At 37.1% G+C, this 20765-nt stretch overlaps 1 protein-coding gene, 1 long non-coding RNA gene and 1 pseudogene across 3 annotated transcripts in view; 2 read left to right on the forward strand and 1 right to left on the reverse strand.

Moving 5' to 3' along the window:
- Window positions 1-2778: 2778 nt before the first annotated feature.
- LOC113665879 (uncharacterized) lies at window positions 2779-10918 on the reverse strand. The gene is made up of 4 exons (XR_016187136.1): window positions 10835-10918; window positions 6086-6239; window positions 4352-4755; window positions 2779-3223 (listed from the first exon to the last, which is right to left on the reverse strand). It is a non-coding gene; the product is annotated as an uncharacterized LOC113665879 (long non-coding RNA).
- Window positions 10919-14672: 3754 nt separating this feature from the next.
- LOC149045312 (ATP-dependent RNA helicase ddx24-like) overlaps window positions 14673-20765 on the forward strand; it is an 8107-nt gene continuing 2014 nt past the window's right edge. The window contains exons 1-6 of the mRNA XM_089208145.1: window positions 14673-15116; window positions 15661-15771; window positions 16113-16237; window positions 16409-16481; window positions 19103-20402; window positions 20661-20765. The exon at window positions 20661-20765 is cut by the window's right edge and continues 2014 nt beyond it. Coding sequence (XP_089064271.1) covers window positions 15042-15116; window positions 15661-15771; window positions 16113-16237; window positions 16409-16481; window positions 19103-19207 — 489 coding nt within the window. The 5' untranslated portion in view covers window positions 14673-15041 and the 3' untranslated portion in view covers window positions 19208-20402; window positions 20661-20765. The remainder of the gene's footprint in view (window positions 15117-15660; window positions 15772-16112; window positions 16238-16408; window positions 16482-19102; window positions 20403-20660) is intronic.
- Window positions 19378-20765, forward strand: part of LOC149045313 (uncharacterized) — a 3402-nt pseudogene continuing 2014 nt past the window's right edge. Inside the window, exons 1-3 of the transcript XR_016186474.1 lie at window positions 19378-19631; window positions 20170-20332; window positions 20661-20765. The exon at window positions 20661-20765 is cut by the window's right edge and continues 2014 nt beyond it. The product of XR_016186474.1 is annotated as an uncharacterized LOC149045313 (transcript). The remainder of the gene's footprint in view (window positions 19632-20169; window positions 20333-20660) is intronic.

Genomic DNA, 20765 nt, shown 5'->3' on the forward strand with positions numbered 1-20765 from the left:
TGGACTTGTGCCAGTGCTAAGTGATACCTACGGGTTAGCATGAATCATCTTTCAGTTGCCTCACGTTTCCCTTTTTGTATGTGACAAGAAAAGCGAAGGAAAGCGCTGTCTTTATAATACTTTCACAACAAGGGTTTAATTAATCCAGCTGTCAATGAAACTCTCCTGACATATCCAAGCTCTAGACAATGAAATTTTCCGGGCAGAATCGGTCACATTTACTGACTTCTACGTTTTACCGACGGAAAATATCGGTAAGCAACAGTAGCCACTGTACTTCCACTTGGCAGATTACGTAGGTTTTTACACAAGAAGTGATTGGCAGCGGCCCAGGCAAATTGGAAAACAAGCGTACGGGAGTCGCGAGGAATGCCTGGTCTCTATTTCCGGTGTAGGTGATTAACTCCTTTGTTTGCGAAACAGATAAAATCGATATTTGCGCTTTCCCGTCTTTCCCATATAACAAGTAAAGCAGTGCTTTTGCTCGATACGAGAATATGGATTCCTCTTCGAAATCGTTTGCTAATTATTTTATATAGTAAAGTTATAGACGTTAAAATTGCAAGAGCGCTTGTGAATTCTATATGCTGCTAAGTTAAGGGCTAAGGAACGGAAATTTCGTGATCTCGTCTTATAAGATGAATGACAAAAGTAAGATAGATAAATTTAGTAATTACATACTGTATACACAAAGGGAAACGTGAAGCAACTGATGGTACACAAGTCGACTCAAAAGACACAGGCATAACTCAACAGTAGGGGATCTTAAACCCGATATTTTCAATAGAAATCGAAGGCCAGTGCTTACGTGGCAGTTTCGCTTTCGCATGACGACAAAAATGAAGAACATTCAAAAAATTCAAAAATTTGTACGATCGAGTAAAAGCTCCATTAACAAGTAGTGTTTACTATTACATCCACCTCCCACCTCTCCCTGCCTAGCAATAGTCCTTCTCTCACTCCTCCCTGAGTAATAACACTCTGCCTTCCACCCCTCCCTCAGTACTAGTAGACTGCATCCCACCCCTCCCTGAGTACTAATAGTGTGCTTCCCCCCTATAAAATGGTCCAATAAATGGTCCAAAAAATAGTCCAAAAAATGGTCCAAAAAATGGTCCAAGAAATGGTCCAGTCCATATTTTACCCCATGCCGAAAACAGAAGGTTGTCGATGGTTAAAAGGTGTTGATAGCCTTGTGCGACTCCTGCCACTCGCTTGCGCTTTTAAATCTGCTAACTTGAAAGCTTAGCTGCTATTAGAATATCATTTAATGACTTTTGTTTGCGATGTGATAATAAAGATTACTTTTAAGGTGTCATTTATCCATCTGTATGTTCTTGGTCATCTTGAGGTTTAGCACAGCTGGATGAGATTGTGTTATCAAATGTAACATTTTCATTTGTGCGCGCTATATTTTTCGTTTTCAGGTATATTTTCTCTCCCGCATAAAATAGCTCCAAAGACATGTTTCTCAAAACCTTATTCTCGGTTTTCTTTATTCTTTAAGCGTATTTGAAACTCTGTACGTTTTTGTTAAAAGTTGGGCGTGACGAATTTGATCTTAAGAGGGGTAAGGCTTCTCCTTTCGCGATTTCTTTATTTATGCCTTTAAGTGTATGACATGAAAAGTAGTTCGTGTATTAGACGGTCGCTGGATTTTTTTTTTACTATGAAAATTACAAACAAGAACTCGAAAGATCAAGAGCTTCTCCTCTCAAATTATCCATTCAGGGTGAGGTTTAGAGTAACTCTCAAATCTATAAAAGTTGTTTCCAAAGGGCTGTATGAAAAAAAATCCATCCGTGAGGGCGGGAGTGGGATGGATATTTTTTTGGAATTACGAAATCTATGCTACAAATGCTTTATTACAATGCTTAATTAAGAAAGTTCTTCATTTCACTGTCAATTTTTTTAGCGTCCAATAAATATTCCGTTTAATGTTTTTAATTGCTCTTATTCATGATGACGTCAGGGCTTGTTTATGAGGGGTAAAAAATTTGGCAAGAACGATAGAAATTCGTTTAAAACTCGCTCTGGTAAGAAAAGTTTTAACTCAAATGGCCTGGGACTCAAATATGAGATGCACCAATGTTTAATAAGCAATATTTATTTCACTTGATGGCTGTCACCGCTTTTCTTTGGTCTATAAAACGAATTTTATCTCAATTTTTTTTGTGTTGTTGCTGTTTTGTCCCCCTCCCGCGACCATGATACTTTGCGTTTAAACAATAGATTGTTTTGATGTGACGTCATTATGAATAAGGGCAATTCAGACCTCGTTTTGTTTTGTTCGCTATGGCGGTAGAAAATTTGAACTACTTTTGTAGGTCTTGACACATGTCAATGTTTGTATAATCCCGTCTCATTATATGCACGTAAATAATATATAAAAGTCTAATTAGTGTATATATTTATGGATATATTTTAAGGTAGTTCGGGACTTATAGAAAAAGTTTTGAAACTTTCCATAAACAAACATCGATACAAGTGAAGTTCAGAAATAAATGAAATAAAAATGGGGGTCATCGCGCTCGTTTTCAAAATAAGATGGTGTAAACTTCAGCAATCTTCCGTATGTTCGGGGTGGTTTCTTTCAAGCCTCATGAGAAGGGAAGTCCCTTTTTCCACATGGGCAATAAACATGTTGCAGATGAAACACCCGTTTTATTAATCCACGCCAAGACAGATCTTCAAGTGGCTTCGACGCCAAATTGAAAAGTATTCTTTCTGAGTTAGGAAACTGGCTCCATTTACAATTCGCAAACCATACGCCTCATATGCATCATATAACTTTTATTTCAATTTGATAGCGTTGAAGTCGACCTCACAAGGCGCTAGTAAATACGTAAAGTGAATATTTTCAGTCTTGAAAAAGTCACTGTCGTTACATTTCTTCGCAGCGGTTTGAACGGTTACCTGAATGGCATGAATTTTGTTGCATTTATCAACGATGACAAAGTCAAAGGCGCTGGTATTAGGACAATGGACTATCATTGCACTATATTTATCTCTAATTATCTGTTCTATCGATTTTCTCATCTGTTTTGCTTTGATGTCCACACAAATTTAAGTAGGAGCTAGCAGCAGTGGAACCACATGCCTCTTCCTTGAAGGAATACTAATTTTTCACACATGCCTTGAGATTGCTAAATATCAGCTTCTCCCAATATTTGCCAACTACGTTGCCAGGTCTCCCTGCAGATAGGCCTTTTATGGTATCCACCTGATAAAGAGATGGAGCCTCATTATACTTTATGTTTTGGGGCGTGACACGCTGAATGAATGGTGAATGAAGCCATAATTATTTCTTTCATTTACCAAACGCAGGGATGTATCCAGCCTAATCCACCGCGGTCAAACGTCCAACGCGGTTTTCGTTTTATTCAGTGGGATTTTATTAAATGTAAGCAAGGATAAGTAAAAAAATTAGTTCACGTTATTATCTTTTAATTTTTCTCAAAATGATGAGCTTTTTTTCCGTGGAAAACTGACAAAAACTCTTTGCGCCTGATCCAAATTATGTTGACAAATGGCGTCGACGATTCTGCGGTTCACAGTATTTAGAACTTTTTTGGTAAACTTTCAAAACGTTTGGTAAATTTTGGTAAATATGTTGGCAATATATTAAACTTTAATAGACAGTGAAAACGACTACCTTAACCTTTAAGTACTTTGTTTAACTTTTGCAAATTTCTCTCGTTTGACTGCGGTTAACCAGCCTATAAACCTGCAGATTTGTTTCCCGTGGGACGGGGTGGGGGAGTTCGGCTCCCATACTGAACTGACACTCGGGGGGGCTCGGCTGTGGCCCTAAAAATGACCCCTAAAAGACACTGTAGGTTGACTGAAAAGCTAATCGAGAATGATATTTTCGTACTCTGCTTTACATGACAAATCAGTTGACTGACTTATTGGCATCTGGTTATCGGTTACCCATTTCAGATGTGTCATGAAGAATTCGACATGTTTTGGTTGTCTGCTCATTCTAGCGCTTAATTTGTTGTTAATAGACGAGGTACTAGTCGAGCACATTTACTATAATGTTTTGCATGGAAAAAATGCTCTTTGTTTACCAAGCGGGGAATCGGTAACCTGAAACTGAAATTCTGAAATCGGTAACCGGTAACTGAAGGTCTGAAATCGGTAACTGGTAACCAGATTCCAATTAGTAATCAATTGACACCCTAAATGGTACCAAGTTAATTATAAAATTGTTTTTTTCAACAGCCCCCCTAAATGGTACCATATCTGGAATTTTACACACAAAATGGTACGGCCGAGCCCCCTGTCAGTTCAGTATAGGCCCCCCACCCCAGGATTTGATCGCCAGAGTAAAAAAATCAATACTTACTACATCCAACAAATAATTGGGATTTTCCAACGTATACTGCACAAAAGCTTCTTCAACCAGAGGGCTAACGACGGATACTTCTATCAAATCGAATCCTGGTGGTTTCAAACAAGACCAGGAAAAGGTTGATGGTGACCACCTCATTTCAAAAATATGAATAGCCTTGCAAGTACTTATCATCGCTAGTGACCTGATGCGCACAAGTTTTCACCTGTCAGGAATCTGCAGTGCTTCGTCTTCCAGTGCTTGTAGAATATTAGTAATTGCCTTGGCCATGAAAAGTTCAACGTTACTGTTGCCTCTTAGAAGGTACTTGACGTACTGAATGACTGTTCGAGGAACATAGCCAATGTGTGCCTGCACGTCGGTGTGCCCGGGGACAATTCCTTTTCAGTTTGGATATCCTGTAATAGGACAAATATGAACGTTACAAATCATAAATGTAGTTAGTGATCAGAAGGCTTAACATCAATCTACTGCTACTACACGTTATCCGAAAAATTCGCGAAGCGACGCGACATTCAAGAGTGTAACATGATAGCTTTTTTTCATTATTTAAACCTTCCGTTGTCTACTCACCGCTTTTTCGAACTTATAAGTCCTTTGCTTCATACAACAATGAAATACAAAGGAAACTTATAGCACTGAATAACAAAGGCACATGAATCGCGCATTTTTTTCGACCGAGCGTGCAAAAAAACGTATATACGCGTCTAACTACCCTACGTCGGAGCGTATGAAATTCGCCTGCGCAGCTAACGTATACGCGAGCGGTACTGTACATAGAGTAGTGAGGCCTCTTTCCTCACCATCGATTGAACCCTCCGATTGGATTATCGTTGCAGTTACATTACCGACTTGAACTAACCCCCACTTCACATGCAAACATTAGGGCAAACATGAACAGACCCAGAATCGCGAATAAGACACCCTATTTATGGATCCAGAGGCTCAAAAACCCGACCCTATTAGGCGGCACATACCTATATAGCTTATATATGGGCTTGAAGTTTGGTGTGGTTCACTTCAGAAAGTATGGTCTGCTCAGGTCTGCTTTTGGTGCAATTTTAGTGGGGGACAGTTCTTGTCGGTACTGTATGTGGGAAAAATTATTGCGCCGCATGTATTTATCAAACATATACAAACCTACATATCGTTAGAAAAATATTAGCTGTTCACATGTTCTAGCTGAAAATTTACATAGCCAAAAATTCAAGGGAATAAAATGTGACTTTTCCGAAAAATTCTGTCCAAAAATTTCTAGGTCACCTTTTTTTTAGTAGAAATGACCGAAATGCGGAAAATTTCATGTGTTTGTAGTGTTCGAAAATTTTAGGGTGCGAAATGAAGGGGTGATTGGAATAAAGCCCTAAGTAACTTCTGATCAACTGCTAGATTCTCCCTCCAGTTTGTCTTGTATATGCTCATGTAACAATTTGGCTTCAGATCAGGAGTCACTTAGGGCCTTATTCAAAATAATGTTTGGAATAAGGCCCTAGGTGACTCCTGATCTATAGCCAAATTCTCCCTTTGTTACACGAGCATATACAATATAAACTGGAAGGAGAATCTAGCAGTTTATCAAAAGTCACTCAAAGCTTTATTCCACTCACTCCTTTAAATTAAACAATGCAAAGCATAGAAACCACTAACAAAAAGTTTAGCTGTCATACGCCATCTGAACAGCTTTACTGAAATGAATAGTTGGGTGCTCACTAAGTACAACAAACTCACCATGATTTCTTTGAATAAGGCTCTGCCCACTGATTCTTCTGGGTTGACACAATACACAATATTCAAGTCATGGCAACTGAGAAGAGGTTTGTCATTGATCACTGAATAATGAGAACAGACCATGTCTGGAAGTTGCTGCCGTGACACTCCAGTTCTAGAATTAAACAATGACTGTTATAGTTGGTAGGTGTAATTAATTAAAGTATGGCCACTTAAAGTGCCTGTCACTATTAAATACAATTATATTTTCAAAATCAAGTCTACACACATTGAACAGTGAAATGGTGAAATATTTGTTTTGAACGTCGCATTATTGAGCTATATAGATTTGAATTTACAAAATGCTAATTAATGACATCAACATGGGAATCATTTATTATACAACTATTTGTTTTCACCTCCAAGTAAAATTTTTTACCAATCAATTGACTATCCACAGTTTATTTTTTGTATTTATCAAATTGATTATCCTCAAGCTATATACTGCACATTGTAAGTTGGCATAGAAATAATGGCAAATTCCCAGGTTGACATCATCTAATTAGCATTTTGTAAATTCAAAAACAAGAAATATTTCACCATTTAACTATTCAATGTGCATGGAGTTGATTCTGAAAATATCTATTTAAGGGTGATAGACACTTTAATAGAGGTTCAACTGCATACGGTTCAAACTCGGTTAAATATTCAAATTACGGGTCATTCCTCAGTATTTTGTCTGTTGCGGAGACAACATTTGGAGATATATTTTATGCCATACTTGCAGAGACAACATCAGAGAAACCACAACATTTGATGCAACAAATATCATTCAAAATTCCCCTGGATGTGAAATGCTTTTAAAATCTTTATATTTATGTTCTTTTAGACCAACATGTCTATAATGCATACAGGGTCATGCAGTGTAGAAGCATTTGGTATTTTCTTGTGACAATTGCCATTAAGCAAGTGCACACGTGTTGTGGTCACAACTGCCACTTGGGAATTGCACCTTACAAAATAATTATTACTAGTAATAGTAAAGTAAATGTGCATCTAAAAAATTGCATTGCTGTGACCCATTTATACTTAATTTGGTGACTGTTTGCTGTGAATGCAGTGAGATACCTTCAAGGTTAGGCACCACTGGTAGCTTATTTAACTCAAGCTAATAAAGACCAATTACTATGAGGCTTTTGTTACTTTCTTTGATGTGTTTGTGGATCAGAATTGAAAATGTTTCATTGGTTGATTATTTAACTCAAGCTAATAAAGACCAGTTACTACTAAGCTTTTGTTACTTTCTTTGTTGTCTTTTTAACATATGCAAATTAGGACCTGTTTGACAAACAATAGAATCTGTGTATAATACACTGTGATTTTGATGGTTATTTTTATAGAAAAAAGTGCATATTATACACAGGTAAATACAGTACAGTTGAACCCTGCTATCTCGAACTCAAACCCATTTCCCTTGGATTTGCCCTACTTTTCTCAATCATAACCATTGGCTATCTTGAACTCAGCTATCTCAAACTCCCTATCTCAAACAAAGAGCAGCAACCCTTGTTCCTGTTTCACAGACAAATTTACCCCACTATCTCAAACTCCCAGCTGTATGTCTTGAGCAAATTGTTGCTTCCCTCAAGAGTTCAAGACTAGCTGGGTTCTGCACTGTACAGTTGCTAGTTTTTGTGTAAACACAGGAAACAAACATTTCCCACTATTTTATACAGTAGAATTGTTTTAGTTAACTATAATGTCTTTTGCACATATTTTTTAATTATAAGGTAATTTTTATCTTCCTGAAATTTGCACTGTGATCAAGAAACTCCTCTGTTTGTCTGTTTTCTACTGCCAATGTAGACAACAGATACTGATAACAACAGCCATTTCACGCAACACTACACCATTTGTGTGTACACTATACCATTTAACATTAAGCTGAGCCATTTCATACCATGCCACACCATTTGTGTGTACGCTGTACCATTCGAATTTATGCTGTGCCATCTCATGCAATGCTACACTGTTTATATGTAAGCCGTACCATTCAAAATTACACTGAGCCATTTCACACAACACTACACTGTTTGTGTGTATGCTGTGCTACTTAACACTACCCTGAGCCATTTGACGCAACGCTACACCATTTGTTTACTGTATTGCAAATGAGTGCTAAGTTATTTTCAATTGAGCTAGTCCATTTCACAATTTCAATTTCCAATTCGACATGGGCAACTAGACCGTTTATCATTTGGCTAAACTATTCATGTTTAGGGTGTTCTGTTTCATGAAGGAACACTAAATTGTCTATAATTTGGCCATGCCATTCCTTTATTAGCTATGCTGTCCTGTAGCTGATCCTTAAACCAGCTTTGTTTTAACTGATCTATTTGACATCCTGGTTTTTTCGGTGGTGACCGCCACCCATAACGATGACTAAACCACAATCCCAGATACCATACTAGGTTGAACTCATGGCTTAAATTAATTCAAATCATGTTAATGTTCAAAGAGGGATTTTCCATAGTTCAAGGTAGGTTACTTTCAAACTATGTCAAAGTAAAAAGGGGGCTTTTTCATTTCTGTTCTGTACTATTTGTATCTTCATTCATTTGTGAGGTGCAAACAAACAAACCAACAGGCAGGCTTTCTCGATTTATCTTTACTGTGCAGCAGCACACGAACTCAGTTAATGAAATTAAAGGAAATAATATGTGCTAAGTGCTTTCAACAATGCACCAGACAGCAGATAGGACCAGATAGCACTTTTTTTTAAGTAAATCATGACATGTGGGATTTTTTTTCTTGGCTGCAGAGAGATGAAATTCTAAGATAGCCAGCAAATTCACTTGAACAAATCTAGTAGCGCTGATGTAAAATAATAGAACAAAAGTCGTGAAACAATACCTAATCAGAATTCAAACGCCCTAAAGACCCCTAAAGCTGACTTCTTCGTTCTAACTACAGGGCGTGAAATTAATTTTTTTTCTGATAGCCACTAGGCTCCTAAATTCTTCAAAGTGGTTACCAATTCAAAAAAAGTTGGTCGCCATTTTCAAAGACAAACAAAACCTTTTTCACGCTGTCAATGTTCTAGATAGACCATCCAAAATTAAATTAGGGAAAAGATCTTCAATGTGCTACAAAGTGAACACTAGGATGGATGATATACAACATTCAAGCTGACCTAAATCCAAGCTGGCATCAAGTCATCGATTGAGATGCATGTGCTGTGTTTTGGAAACAAACTTAACAAGGAAGTTTGCCACGGATTTATCTTTGCAAATCTTTTTAATTCACTATATCTCTCGGTAAGGTTATGATGAAACATGCTAGTTGCCAATTTGGCGATTAATTTTCAGGATTTAGTGGCCAAAGTGAAAAATTTAGTCACATTGGTGCCTGTATTAGGCGCAATTTCCTGCCCTGAACTAAATATGCAAATCATTATGATTATCTCTTTCATTTTTCATTTATGGTGGAAAACGATTCTTACTTGTCAGATTTCACTGTTAAAACAGCTTTCTTTTCCTGTTGAAACAGGGTTTTCAGCCATGCCAACAATTTGACATCGCTTTGATACCCGAGTTGCAAGGGTGCTGTCAAAAATAGGGTTGACAGGGTTGCAGCACCATATTTAGAGGTATTGGAAACAGGTTTGTATGGTGTTTCAACAGTGTTCCAATGGTGGAAAGCGATTCCTTCTACTCAGATTTCACCTTTAGACAGCTTTCTTTTCCTGTTGAAACAGGGTTTACCGTCGAAAAATAGGTATCAAAGTGACAATAAAATGAATTGTAGTCCATAAGCGAAAAAGAAGTGAAGGAATGTTACTTCTAGAATGGCTAGAATTAAACTGAGTCATTGTGTTGTGATCTGCGTGAGCGGCCTAGGAACTACATTGATGAGGTAAATAAGAACACATAAAGTTTAAATAATGTACGTAGCCTTTTAATTCTATTTGCCTTTTTTGGCTTTCAGTTTTCCTGTTTTTTGAGGGAAATAAACAGGAACTTAAGAAAACTCCTAGAAAAACAGTTCTAAGGGCTTTTGCTTAAAGCAGAAAAACTGATTTGCTCATGTTCTCAAGATCGTGCATGAAATAACTGGATCTAACTGGATCTAACTGGATCTAACTGGATAACTGGATCTAACTGGATAACTGGATGCTCTATTTGGCACCACTTTAAGTGAAATCTTTGTGTAAAAATACTATGGAAACACAAACTGTATAACAAGAAACTCTTTTGTCATCTCCACTTAATACTTTCTCTGCTTCCCAAGAGTACAGGGTTAGTTTGTTAAAAGCTGAGTTTAGATAACTAATGGTCAGTGTGAAATCTGATTTCATATCTGAAACCTTTCAAATGAAATTCAGTCTACATGTACAATTCCTTTAGTCTGCAATTTGATGATTGGATGCCCTAAAAAATCTATGGTAAATTATTTTAGAAGGCTTTTAAACAAAGGATTAAACATACCCTGATTAAAATTTAACCCTGGGTTAGCACTTATCAGCCTTCAAACAACTGGGCCCAGGATTGAACAAGTTTCAATTAAACTAAGTTGTAATTTCAACAAGAAAAAGTTATGATCATTTTTACATCAACAATTCCAGGCAAAGCTGCAACATTTGCAATCTGCCTTACACCAGGAAGGCAACCACCTACACATGGAGAGCAATTTAATTTAATTGTATAAAAGGAATAAGACAAATGCAGCAAATACAACAGTATTATATTTCAAATGTTTAGAGTACTGTACCTTGAGTTCCAGCCCAGTGCTTCAGCTTATCAAACATTAGTTTTTCAAGCAGCTCGTTTATATATCTAAGATACCTTCAACCTTTAAAGAAAACAAAGAAAAGAATAGTTTGAACTTTAGAGTTGAATAGTTGCAATGTACACCTCAAGTCTTGTATCTGAAACAGTATGTAAAAATTTGTCCATGGTACTAATTAATTAGAACATCCTAATCCAGTACTGATTAGGACATTCTTGCATGAACAATTTCCAGCAAAACACCACAGTTTGCAACTAGGGGAAAAGGAGAGAAATTAGGGGAGATGGGGGCAATAATGGATATAATCTGGGTTTGATGGAGGAAGTGAGGACAAAATTTATTTGCACAGTCCAGTCAACCCCGTATTAAGCACTCATCCACGGGAATATGGTGTCTAATACAGTGCGAGTGCTTAATACGGTGCCACCTAAGACAGGTTTGACTGTAGTTCGCGAATTGACTGATTGAAACAAACAAACAAAAAAAAAGAAAACAGTTTTGACATGAGAGACGTGAGGGGTGCAGGGGGCGGGGATTTGATCATAATGTGGGCAGAAAAGGTGGAGGGGAGGGGGAGAACAAAATCTAGTTGTCCCAGAAACAATTTTCCTTGTGACAAAACTTATTTCAAAGAAGGAAATTACTTTGACGGATATGGCAGGCGTAAGGGGATTTATTTCGATGACCATAGCTTATTATCAACATTCTCAAGTATGACATCGTTAGACGTGCATTTTGACGCGCACGCTACTCAGCTGGAGTTGAGCTTCCGATCTGATGTTTGGCGCGCGTTCACTTACCTTCATGTTTGGGACAAAGCCTTTCTTGATAAGAAACGAGTTTTCGTTTAAGCGCTTAATATAAATGCACTTCCGTTTGAATGTACGGTGTTCTTTCGGCATGTTAGTCTTTTCATTCGCGCTTTACCAAGGGAGAAAAGCCATGTCGTAATAAAGCAGCGGATGACTCCCGTTTGAATATGCGCGCAGTACAAATTTTTATCCAGTCCTTCTCTGGCGGGTAATCCATAATGGCGGACGACGTGAGATTGTTTTTATTAATTCTCTAAGGATAAACCAAAACGGTTGTTTATTATTTAAAAGAGCGTTTACATTCATTTTCTCAACTAAAGCTCTTTGATTATTGCTCCATAATGGTAGAGAAGAATTCGAAAGGGAAGAAGCGAAAATGGGAACCAGTAGAATTGGACGATCCTTCGTTCTTTGCGGGCGAAATGGATGGATTTGTGTCCATTGAAGTCATGGAAGATTATCATCCAGAAGAGCTAGCAGGAATTGGTGCAGGTGGACCAGCTCAGAAGAAGAAAATAAAAGAACGGCCGCTGCAGGAGGTGAATTGATTAAAGTGCTTTAAAACATACCGCATGGTTAAATTTAGAAGATACAAATGTAAGATTCACTTCAAGCACGTGGTGAAATTACCCTTATATTTTGCGAGAAATTGGGAAAAATTATCTTTTTGATTTTTTTTTGTTTATTTATTTTTCGTTATAACTCATCTTTAATTATACATGTTGAGGGTTGTCCAATACATCCAAATTGGGTTGAGTTGTTTACAAATCGACCCACCAGAAGTAAATAAGTGGTTAAGTCATCTTGTGATACTGGAAATCTGAATAAACCGTGCCTCTTAAGGTGGAAATGTCTTACCACAAGTCGATTTTCAAGACGCTTAATAATAATCCTCAACCTGACCCAAATGGAATGACTTGTCTCCTGAGTCAGATTGGGTGTATATATTAGACGTGAGAATCAAAACTAAGATAACTGCCAGTCATACCTTAAATGAGAAAAGAAACAAACAAACAAAAAGAAAACAACAACAACAACAACACTCACCACAAGAACTACATGGAAATACGGGAATTGATTGAAATCATTTTGAGAGCAGTTTGTCCTAATTTTTTTGAAGACAGCAGACTGCATTGTCCCAAGGGCTCATGCATTTTTTCAGTCTTTACCCATACATGCACAGTTATGTATATCTAAGAATAGAAGCTTTTTTTTTGGTTTTCTCTAGAAGTTTGGCTCACAGGAAAAAAAAAAAAAAAAGCTACATAGTATTGTCTTTTGATTTAAATCTTCAGGCTAATCTGAAAAAAAACCGTTACCACACCATCCACACAACTTGAAAAAAGCACAAAGAATGACCAATAAACAAAGGGAAAAAAGAAGAGGAAAAAGAAAAACAAGGCCCAAAGTAAAGCCCAGTCAGAAGAGCAAAACAGAGTAGAAATGGTCACTGACAATAGACTGGTGGAAGATCCTCCAGGTAAGATTTAATTTAAGGAATTATGGATGGGAAATGCACAAAACAAAGTACAATTTTACTCCAATGATTGTCCTTGAATTTTATTATTAAGAAGAGAATCAAACACATTTTGTGTAGATAATATTATGTTGGCAAAGATATGATTTTTTATAAATAATGGTAATTGAACTAAGTGGAGTGCAATTTGTGCTGAAATCATATGCGTGATTTCAAACTCAAACAAGCATGCAGCATGAGTTCGATTTGAAATCACAAGTATGATTTCAGACCAAAATTGTATGACACGAGGTTCAATGACCACTTTATTACATCTATTTTGAAATCACCCAAATACAGGACTTGGTAAGTTCAAATATTTTATTGCTGCAGTACTGAGCCGGTCTGAAATTAAATTCATCCATTTTTTTTTTTGGGGGGGGGGGGGAGTAAGAGTTTTGGAAACAAAAGTTGCAAAATTTGCCATGTGATACTCTTTGTCTTTCATTTTCCTGCAATTTGATTGGTTGCTTTAAACGAGCCTTGAAATCTGATTGGTTGTTTTATCTTTAGTGTAGCCTCCTCATTAGCTGGAAAAAAGATGCAATTTAAGGCAAAAAATGGTGCAATTTGTGAGTAAATTGTATTAATTAGAGCCAATCAGATTATAGGGACCACCAGTGATTTCAAAATGGGTGTAATAAATGATGCAATTTTACTGATAAATTTTTTATTACTGTATTGTTATTTATTAATTAAGTGTTTATCAATTTAGATTATGAAACCTTTATAAACATATTTCATATCTATACAGGAACAAATTACCCATTCGGTTCAACTGTGGTAAAATGATATTTCTCACTAACACTATGAGTTTAAGATGCAATCATATTTTATAGCTAAATCATTTATTTTGATTGAACTAAACTTTAGAGCCCATGGTAGATATGAGTTCTTGGGAAGTCCTTGGTGTTCCCAAAGAAGTTCAGAGAGGACTCAGTGAAGAAAGTTTTACTACACCAACCCCTATACAGACTCTCTCCCTTCCACCTGCAATATTCCACCACAGGGACATCATTGGTGCAGCAGAAACAGTGAGTTGAATCACAGCAGTTGCATTGGTGGAGGTCTCTTTTTTTATGTGTATTGTTTGTTTACTTGGTTTCACAACTATTTTGAAGAATCCTTTTTTTTTTTTTTTTTTTCAAGAGGGAGAGGGAGAGGAAAAAAAATAATTTTCAACATGTACATGTGTCTACTATGATGTACACTCAGCTCATTTAGCTCATTTATGTGTAACAAGACTTTCCCACACATTATAGCAAACAGTTTCTGTTTCTTTAGAGCTGGTCTTTGACCTTAATTATTGTCTAAGTACTAAGTGATTGTTGAATAATTATAAATATGACTTTTGTAAAAGCACTCTTGAGGAGAGCTGTTGAGCTGAAAGTATGTGTTTGATGTACCTCTTGAGAGAGAGCTCTGACTGACTGACAGACTGATGGTTAAATTTTGCTCTCTTAAGAACTAATGTAATAGTTCTTCCTTCTATATGTAGGCATTCTATATCTTCCTATAGTTGGTTGATGGAACATTATTTATACAAAAATGTGTATTACATAAATTAATAAGATTGTCAAGATAAGTCCCTTCAAGTTGTAAGTTTCATAGTTCTCATATCATTTGTTGGATAATGCCTTGAAATTGTCTGTTGAAGTTATGATAAAAAAGTTTTGGTATTTATTAGGGTTCAGGTAAAACACTAACCTTTGGGATTCTAATTCTCACCCACATCCTTGACCACAAGTCCAGTCAAGAAGCAGGTGAAATTACAGAAAATACAACCAAAAATAATACCACAAATGCCACAGAAACTGGTAATGGAACATCCAAGCTCAAGAAACCACTCCTGGCATTGATAATGACACCAACCAGAGAATTGGTTATGGAAATAAAAAATCATCTCAAACAGGCTACAAAACACACATCTTTAGAGGTAACATCATGTACTTAAATTGACAATTTGGAAGTCACCTCCACAGTTAGTTTCTGTTTTCCCATTGTTAGAAACTCAATTATTACTTTATTTTTATTGGCCCAAGTCAATTTTGTCTCCTGAGCCTTCAATTTTCCTCTTTTCAGTGGCACAGAATGCAAACCTATCTCTTTTTTGGAAAGCATTTTTTAATTTTTTTGGGGAAACATGAATTTGTAGCCACAATAGGCTTAAGCAATTTAAATAATGATGAGTTAGTGCTGAAAACATAGTTATTCCCTCAAACATAAACTCTATTGTTTTTTGGTACCATATTCTGGACTGAAATATTTATTTTATCTTTGCCCCTTCACCAGCAAAGTACATAAAAACTCTTTTGTTCAGAGAATTACAATCCTCCCATGATGTACCATTTACCCCCTCCCCTCCCCTCTCTTGGCACCCCTTCTAGTCCTGTGTCAACTTTATCTTTTATCAGAGAAATACCCACCAAACAAAGTACCTCAAAATCATTCGAATCAGTAAACAATTCCTTTTTTTCAAGATTGTTGTTGTGGTTGGAGGAATGGCACCTCAAAAACAACAGAGGCTTTTAAACAAGTATCCTGAGATAATAGTAGCCACCCCGGGAATACTGTGGGATTTGATTGCCGAGGTAAGTACCTCATGTATCATAAGTTGTACTGATTCACTTTCTTTTACAGATCTGAAACAGTCGACACACACTTGTATATTTAGGTATGTTTCTCATGAGATCAATTGTCCTGTGTAGTTTTCAGCATGAATTTGGATTTCCAATGTCGTGTAAGTTTTTTTCCGTTCGTAAAGCGCCGTAAAAAATGATAAGTACAGCTGTAAGCATTTTCTACTCCTCTGTAAACATCAGTGCCGGGCGTTTTTTTTCTTTTTCATATACCCAACGGTGAAATTGGAGTGTAGCCTTTTTCTATCAAATGGATGATTCTTGAGATATCTTCTGGCGGCGTTTAATTTCAGGGTGAAGAGCATGTCTGCCGTTTGGAGAACTTGAGATATCTTGTGATTGACGAGACAGACAGAATGGTGGAGCAAGGCCACTTCCAAGAATTATCTTCAATTTTGGAGCTCATTCATAGAAGGAGGTACACACCACATCTACATTAGCATATTTGTAATGGACTTCAATTTCCATCGTAGCTTGAATTTCTTTCAGGCTTCTCCTTCTGAAATGATTTCCATGACTGTCAACCTGTAAACTGAGGTAAATGACTCTCTTTTTATCAAAATTTAACTTAAATGTTTCCTGTTCGCAGTGATTATGATGAAGATGAGGGAACTGCAAAGCGAAGACGTCTCGAGCGCACTAACCATGAGGCCACCTTTAAGGTGCCATAGTCTAAATCTCCTTTGTAGTTACATAAAAATTTATACCTTAACGTTAGTATGCAAATAATTCTCCATGCAGCTGTTCCTTATATAATTCTTAACGTGTTGACATGGGGATTTCGTCTAACAATCAAGAGCTTCTTTACTTGGGGATCATTTCTCCTATTCTCAAGACCTCAATCAATCAATCAATCAATCAATTTATTTAACGTGGTCAGAACGCTTAGCTAAAAGCTAGTTTACAGGTACGCCACGAAATAAAAAGAGAAAAGGAAATTATAAAGCCTTATGAAGGTATATAAATTTAAATAAATTAAGATTAAGAACTAGCTAATATTAAAATATAAGAATTTAACAATGTAGTCACCAAGTAAAATGTATAAAATGTAATCATTAAAAACAGTAAATATAATCAAGGATAGATCCTCACCGCACCAGACTCCCGTGAGATCTAATGTTTTTAAGTAATTTTTAAAAGTAGTAAATGTTTGTATCTTTCGAGACTCGTCCGGTAAAGCGTTCCATAATTTCGATGCAGCATATCTCCATGATCTTAACCCGAAGGTTGTTGATTTTACTTTTGGGAGGTCCAGTATTGTGGTGCCCCTAAGGTTATAAGTGGAGCACCTTACAGTTATAAGATCACGTAAGCTTTTTGGACCTGCATCACTGGCTAATATCATAAAGACAGCGGACAATATATTTTTCCTAATCGCTGTTCACGAAGACTTGAGAGACCGATACGCTTACAAAGTTCCTCATAAGGCAAGTACTTATCTCTAAAAACAAAACGGAGCGCACGTTTGTTCACCAACTCTAACTTGTCAGCTGACTTTTTATTACAGAAGTGCCACGTTTCGGAGCAGTAATTAAAGTGTGGTAAAATGAAAGCTTTATAAAGATCCCTTCTAGTCTCAAAAGACAACATTTTCTGCATCCTTTTTAATACGGCGACTTGTTGACTGATTTTTCTACATATTTTAGCAATGTGCTTTTCAAAATTTAATTTATCCTCGATTGTCACGCCAAGAAGTTCCATTGTGTTGGATATGGGAAGTTGTGACTCCTCACACTTAAACACTGGTTCATCAGTTCCCTTGTGTTTTCCCAACACCATAGCCTGGTATTTTGAACTGTTCCTCTTCATACCATTACGCGCAAACCATATATCAGTACTAATAAGATCATTGTTGATTGTTTCTTCAACTTTGGAGAGTTGATTGTCGGCGTAAAAGATTTGAGTGTCATCAGCGTAAGTGGACAGAGTGCACTTCTTGATGACATATGAAAGATCATTCATGAAGATGTTGAATAATAAAGGGCCGAGGATGGATCCCTGTGGTACACCATTGCATATAGGTTGCCAATTGGAAAGCGTATCCCCCAGTCTCACCCTTTGGAATCGATTTGATAAATTATATTTTATCAGGGAGGTTGTTGCTTCATCTGCTCCATATTCTTTTAATTTCAAAACAATCAGTTCATGAGGTAAGGTGTCGAAAGCCTTTGACAAGTCCATGGAGACCAGACCGATCAATCAAAATCGATCAAAAGGGAACCTTCAGTGTTAAAGCAAATACTGCGAAAAAGGCTCTAAATGTATCAACTCAAGATATGTGGTACTTAAAATCATACCTCTAACCTTGTTAATTTTTTTCGGCCTTCAAAACTGGCCTTCACAACAAGTTCGAACTACCCGCGTTCTCCGTCTTTTTAGGTGCGCAAGGCATTTTGGGTTGATGACGTGTGATGGTTGCTCCGTTCTTTCGTAGTTGGGGTTATCCTGGGGTTTTCCCTAGTAAAATGGCTAATTGCGAAGCGTTCGAGGGCATTAGTCTGGTAAAAAACAAGCAGGATCCCAAGCTTCGCTTTTTTAGCTTGCCAAAATACCCCATTTACTGACGTGCATGGATTCATGTCATTGGAAGGACATTTCTTCCAAAAGATTTGCGTGTGCGTTCGGAGCATTTCGAGGACCATTGCTTCCATAGATCATACCTAATGCGAGTACGGATAGCTTTGTTAACAGAAGGATGATTGGATACCCATTTGATAACAAGGTTAGAGGTTAATTTTAAGCACCCAATATCTTGTGTTTGATACATTTATAACCCTTTTAAAAATATTTACTTGGGTGTGACAGTCGTTAGGAGAAGTTGGAGGTTGGTCACTCTTATGGATCACAGGGTTAAGAAAATTTGTTATTGCACGAAGATGATACCCCTCTAGTTGATAAATATTTCTTTTAGCTGCAACAAATATTTTAGAAGGAAAAGGTACATCTAGGAGTTTACTCAGCCCGACTACAATTTCACCCTTTACACCCTTAAAAATCAGTTTGCATTTTCTCCACACCATTTTCCATGAATTTTCTATGGAACTAACAAGGAGAATTTGTTTAACAATCAAGAGTTTCTTTAGATAGTCGTTCCCTTTATTCTCATGACCTTTATGTTTGATTCAGGAGTGATGCTGTCAGAAGAAACTAGATGCTAGTCATGAATAGGCGTTTAAGGGTTAACTTACAGTCTCTCGTGTCGTTCGTTTGTTTGTTTTATTTTTTTTTTTTTTTTTCATATTTGTTTTCTTGATTTTATTCTTTTTCAAATTTCGCGTTGCAGGAAACGAGCTGGACTCCTTTCCAGTTAATGTGTCATTTATGTCCTCCATTAGGAAAAGAATTTCTCTCGCCAAGCAAATTGACAAAGAAGAACACAAGTAGGTGAAGATGAAAAAACAAAAACAAAAACAGAGAAATATGGCAATTATCTTTTGGGTAGCCCTTGGTTTGTTTTGTGTTTTTGTTTGTTTGTTTTTTTGCTTAAGAAAAAGGCCCAATTTGACAGTCGAACTTGACAGCTCAGCATTTTTTGCACAAAGAATTGTTCACGCGGTTATGGTTACTAGACTACCAGCCTCAACATCAGTCTTAGGTGGTTTGGGCTTGAATGCATTTATTGTCAGAAAACATTTCAACGGAACGGGCGGAACTGGTGTTCTGGAACTTTACTGTCTTGAAGGTTTGATGTCACATTTTATACACTGTCCTGTTCAGTTTATTTTCCTTAAAAAAGTTTTTTTACAGACTGGAAGATCTCGGAGATCAGGGAGAAAGGAAAGAGCGACAAGTAAAGCTGAAGCAATTGAAAGGTAATCAACCTTTAGTTAAGGCAGACAATGGTTGTACTGACAGTCCCACCAAGAACAATGGATCTTGCAGGCTGATAATATCTTAGTTCAATCAAAATAGGTTACGTTTGGCTTGTAGTAGTAGGGTGGGGTGAGGATTATTGTTCCCATGGTTCTTATGTTTGAGTTCTATGTGAAAGGAAAGTATGAAAAGGTAGAGAACAGTCTTGATTTCCAGCCTTGTGTGGGTTAGCGTTAGCTTAGCCTGAGTCGAGTGCTTCTTTCATTTATTAATACAATTCTTATAGAATCTACATCTGCCGTTTTATTTTACATGTTCGTTTTATTTCGGTATCCACAGCCGAAATGAATTTGGAAGATAACGGCAAAGTGGCCGTTGAAGATGTAAGAAGAAAGAAAAGAAACAAGAAAAGCAAAACTTAACGTAACTTGCGTATCCCACATGTTGCAATCAAAAATTGAATTTTAGCAGCACTTAGTAGGATGCCGTCATATACAATAAATTTTGTTGTTACTTACATTCTCTTTCTCTCCATAGCAACAAGGAGAAAGAGGAGGAACTCGAGCATGATCTCCAATCGGCTACACCAAAACTTGAAGAATGGAAGTCGCACATTGTGCGACCTGTTCACCAAGATGCTGCAAAGACCGCTGCAGTCGATGCCCTTTCACAAAGCAGCGTGTTAGACGCAGCGCGATTGGTTTGCCAAAAAAGGAAAGCCCTGGCACATTACTGTTACCATTAACAAAGCAGACAACGAGGAAATTGAGGTTTGTTTAATGTTGAAACAGTACTAGAGTCATTCTTTTTTCCAAGTTAGCATATAACTCTTTAATAAAATCTGAAGGAAAATTCAGTGCAAATTTTTTTTGCACACTGACTGCACGAACGCGAAAATATGAAAAGGCGAGTTTATTCGAGCTCGGACAACTAACTGCCCCGAAGCCAAAACCAAAAAATGTGTCAGAGATTCCGGGTTGAATTTTTGGTTTGTTTTTTTTATTTAACCACTCTAATATTCTCTTCAGACACGAACCTACATCCATATATTTGATGAGTGCACTCAGAACTGGTTTGCGGTGGCGTCTATAATCGAACACACGTTGACAACACTGAAGGCTTTGAAGCCAAAT

This window comes from Pocillopora damicornis, chromosome 5 (assembly GCF_964200805.1).
Source record: "Pocillopora damicornis chromosome 5, jaPocDami1.2, whole genome shotgun sequence".
NCBI classification, from domain to species: Eukaryota; Metazoa; Cnidaria; class Anthozoa; order Scleractinia; family Pocilloporidae; genus Pocillopora; species Pocillopora damicornis.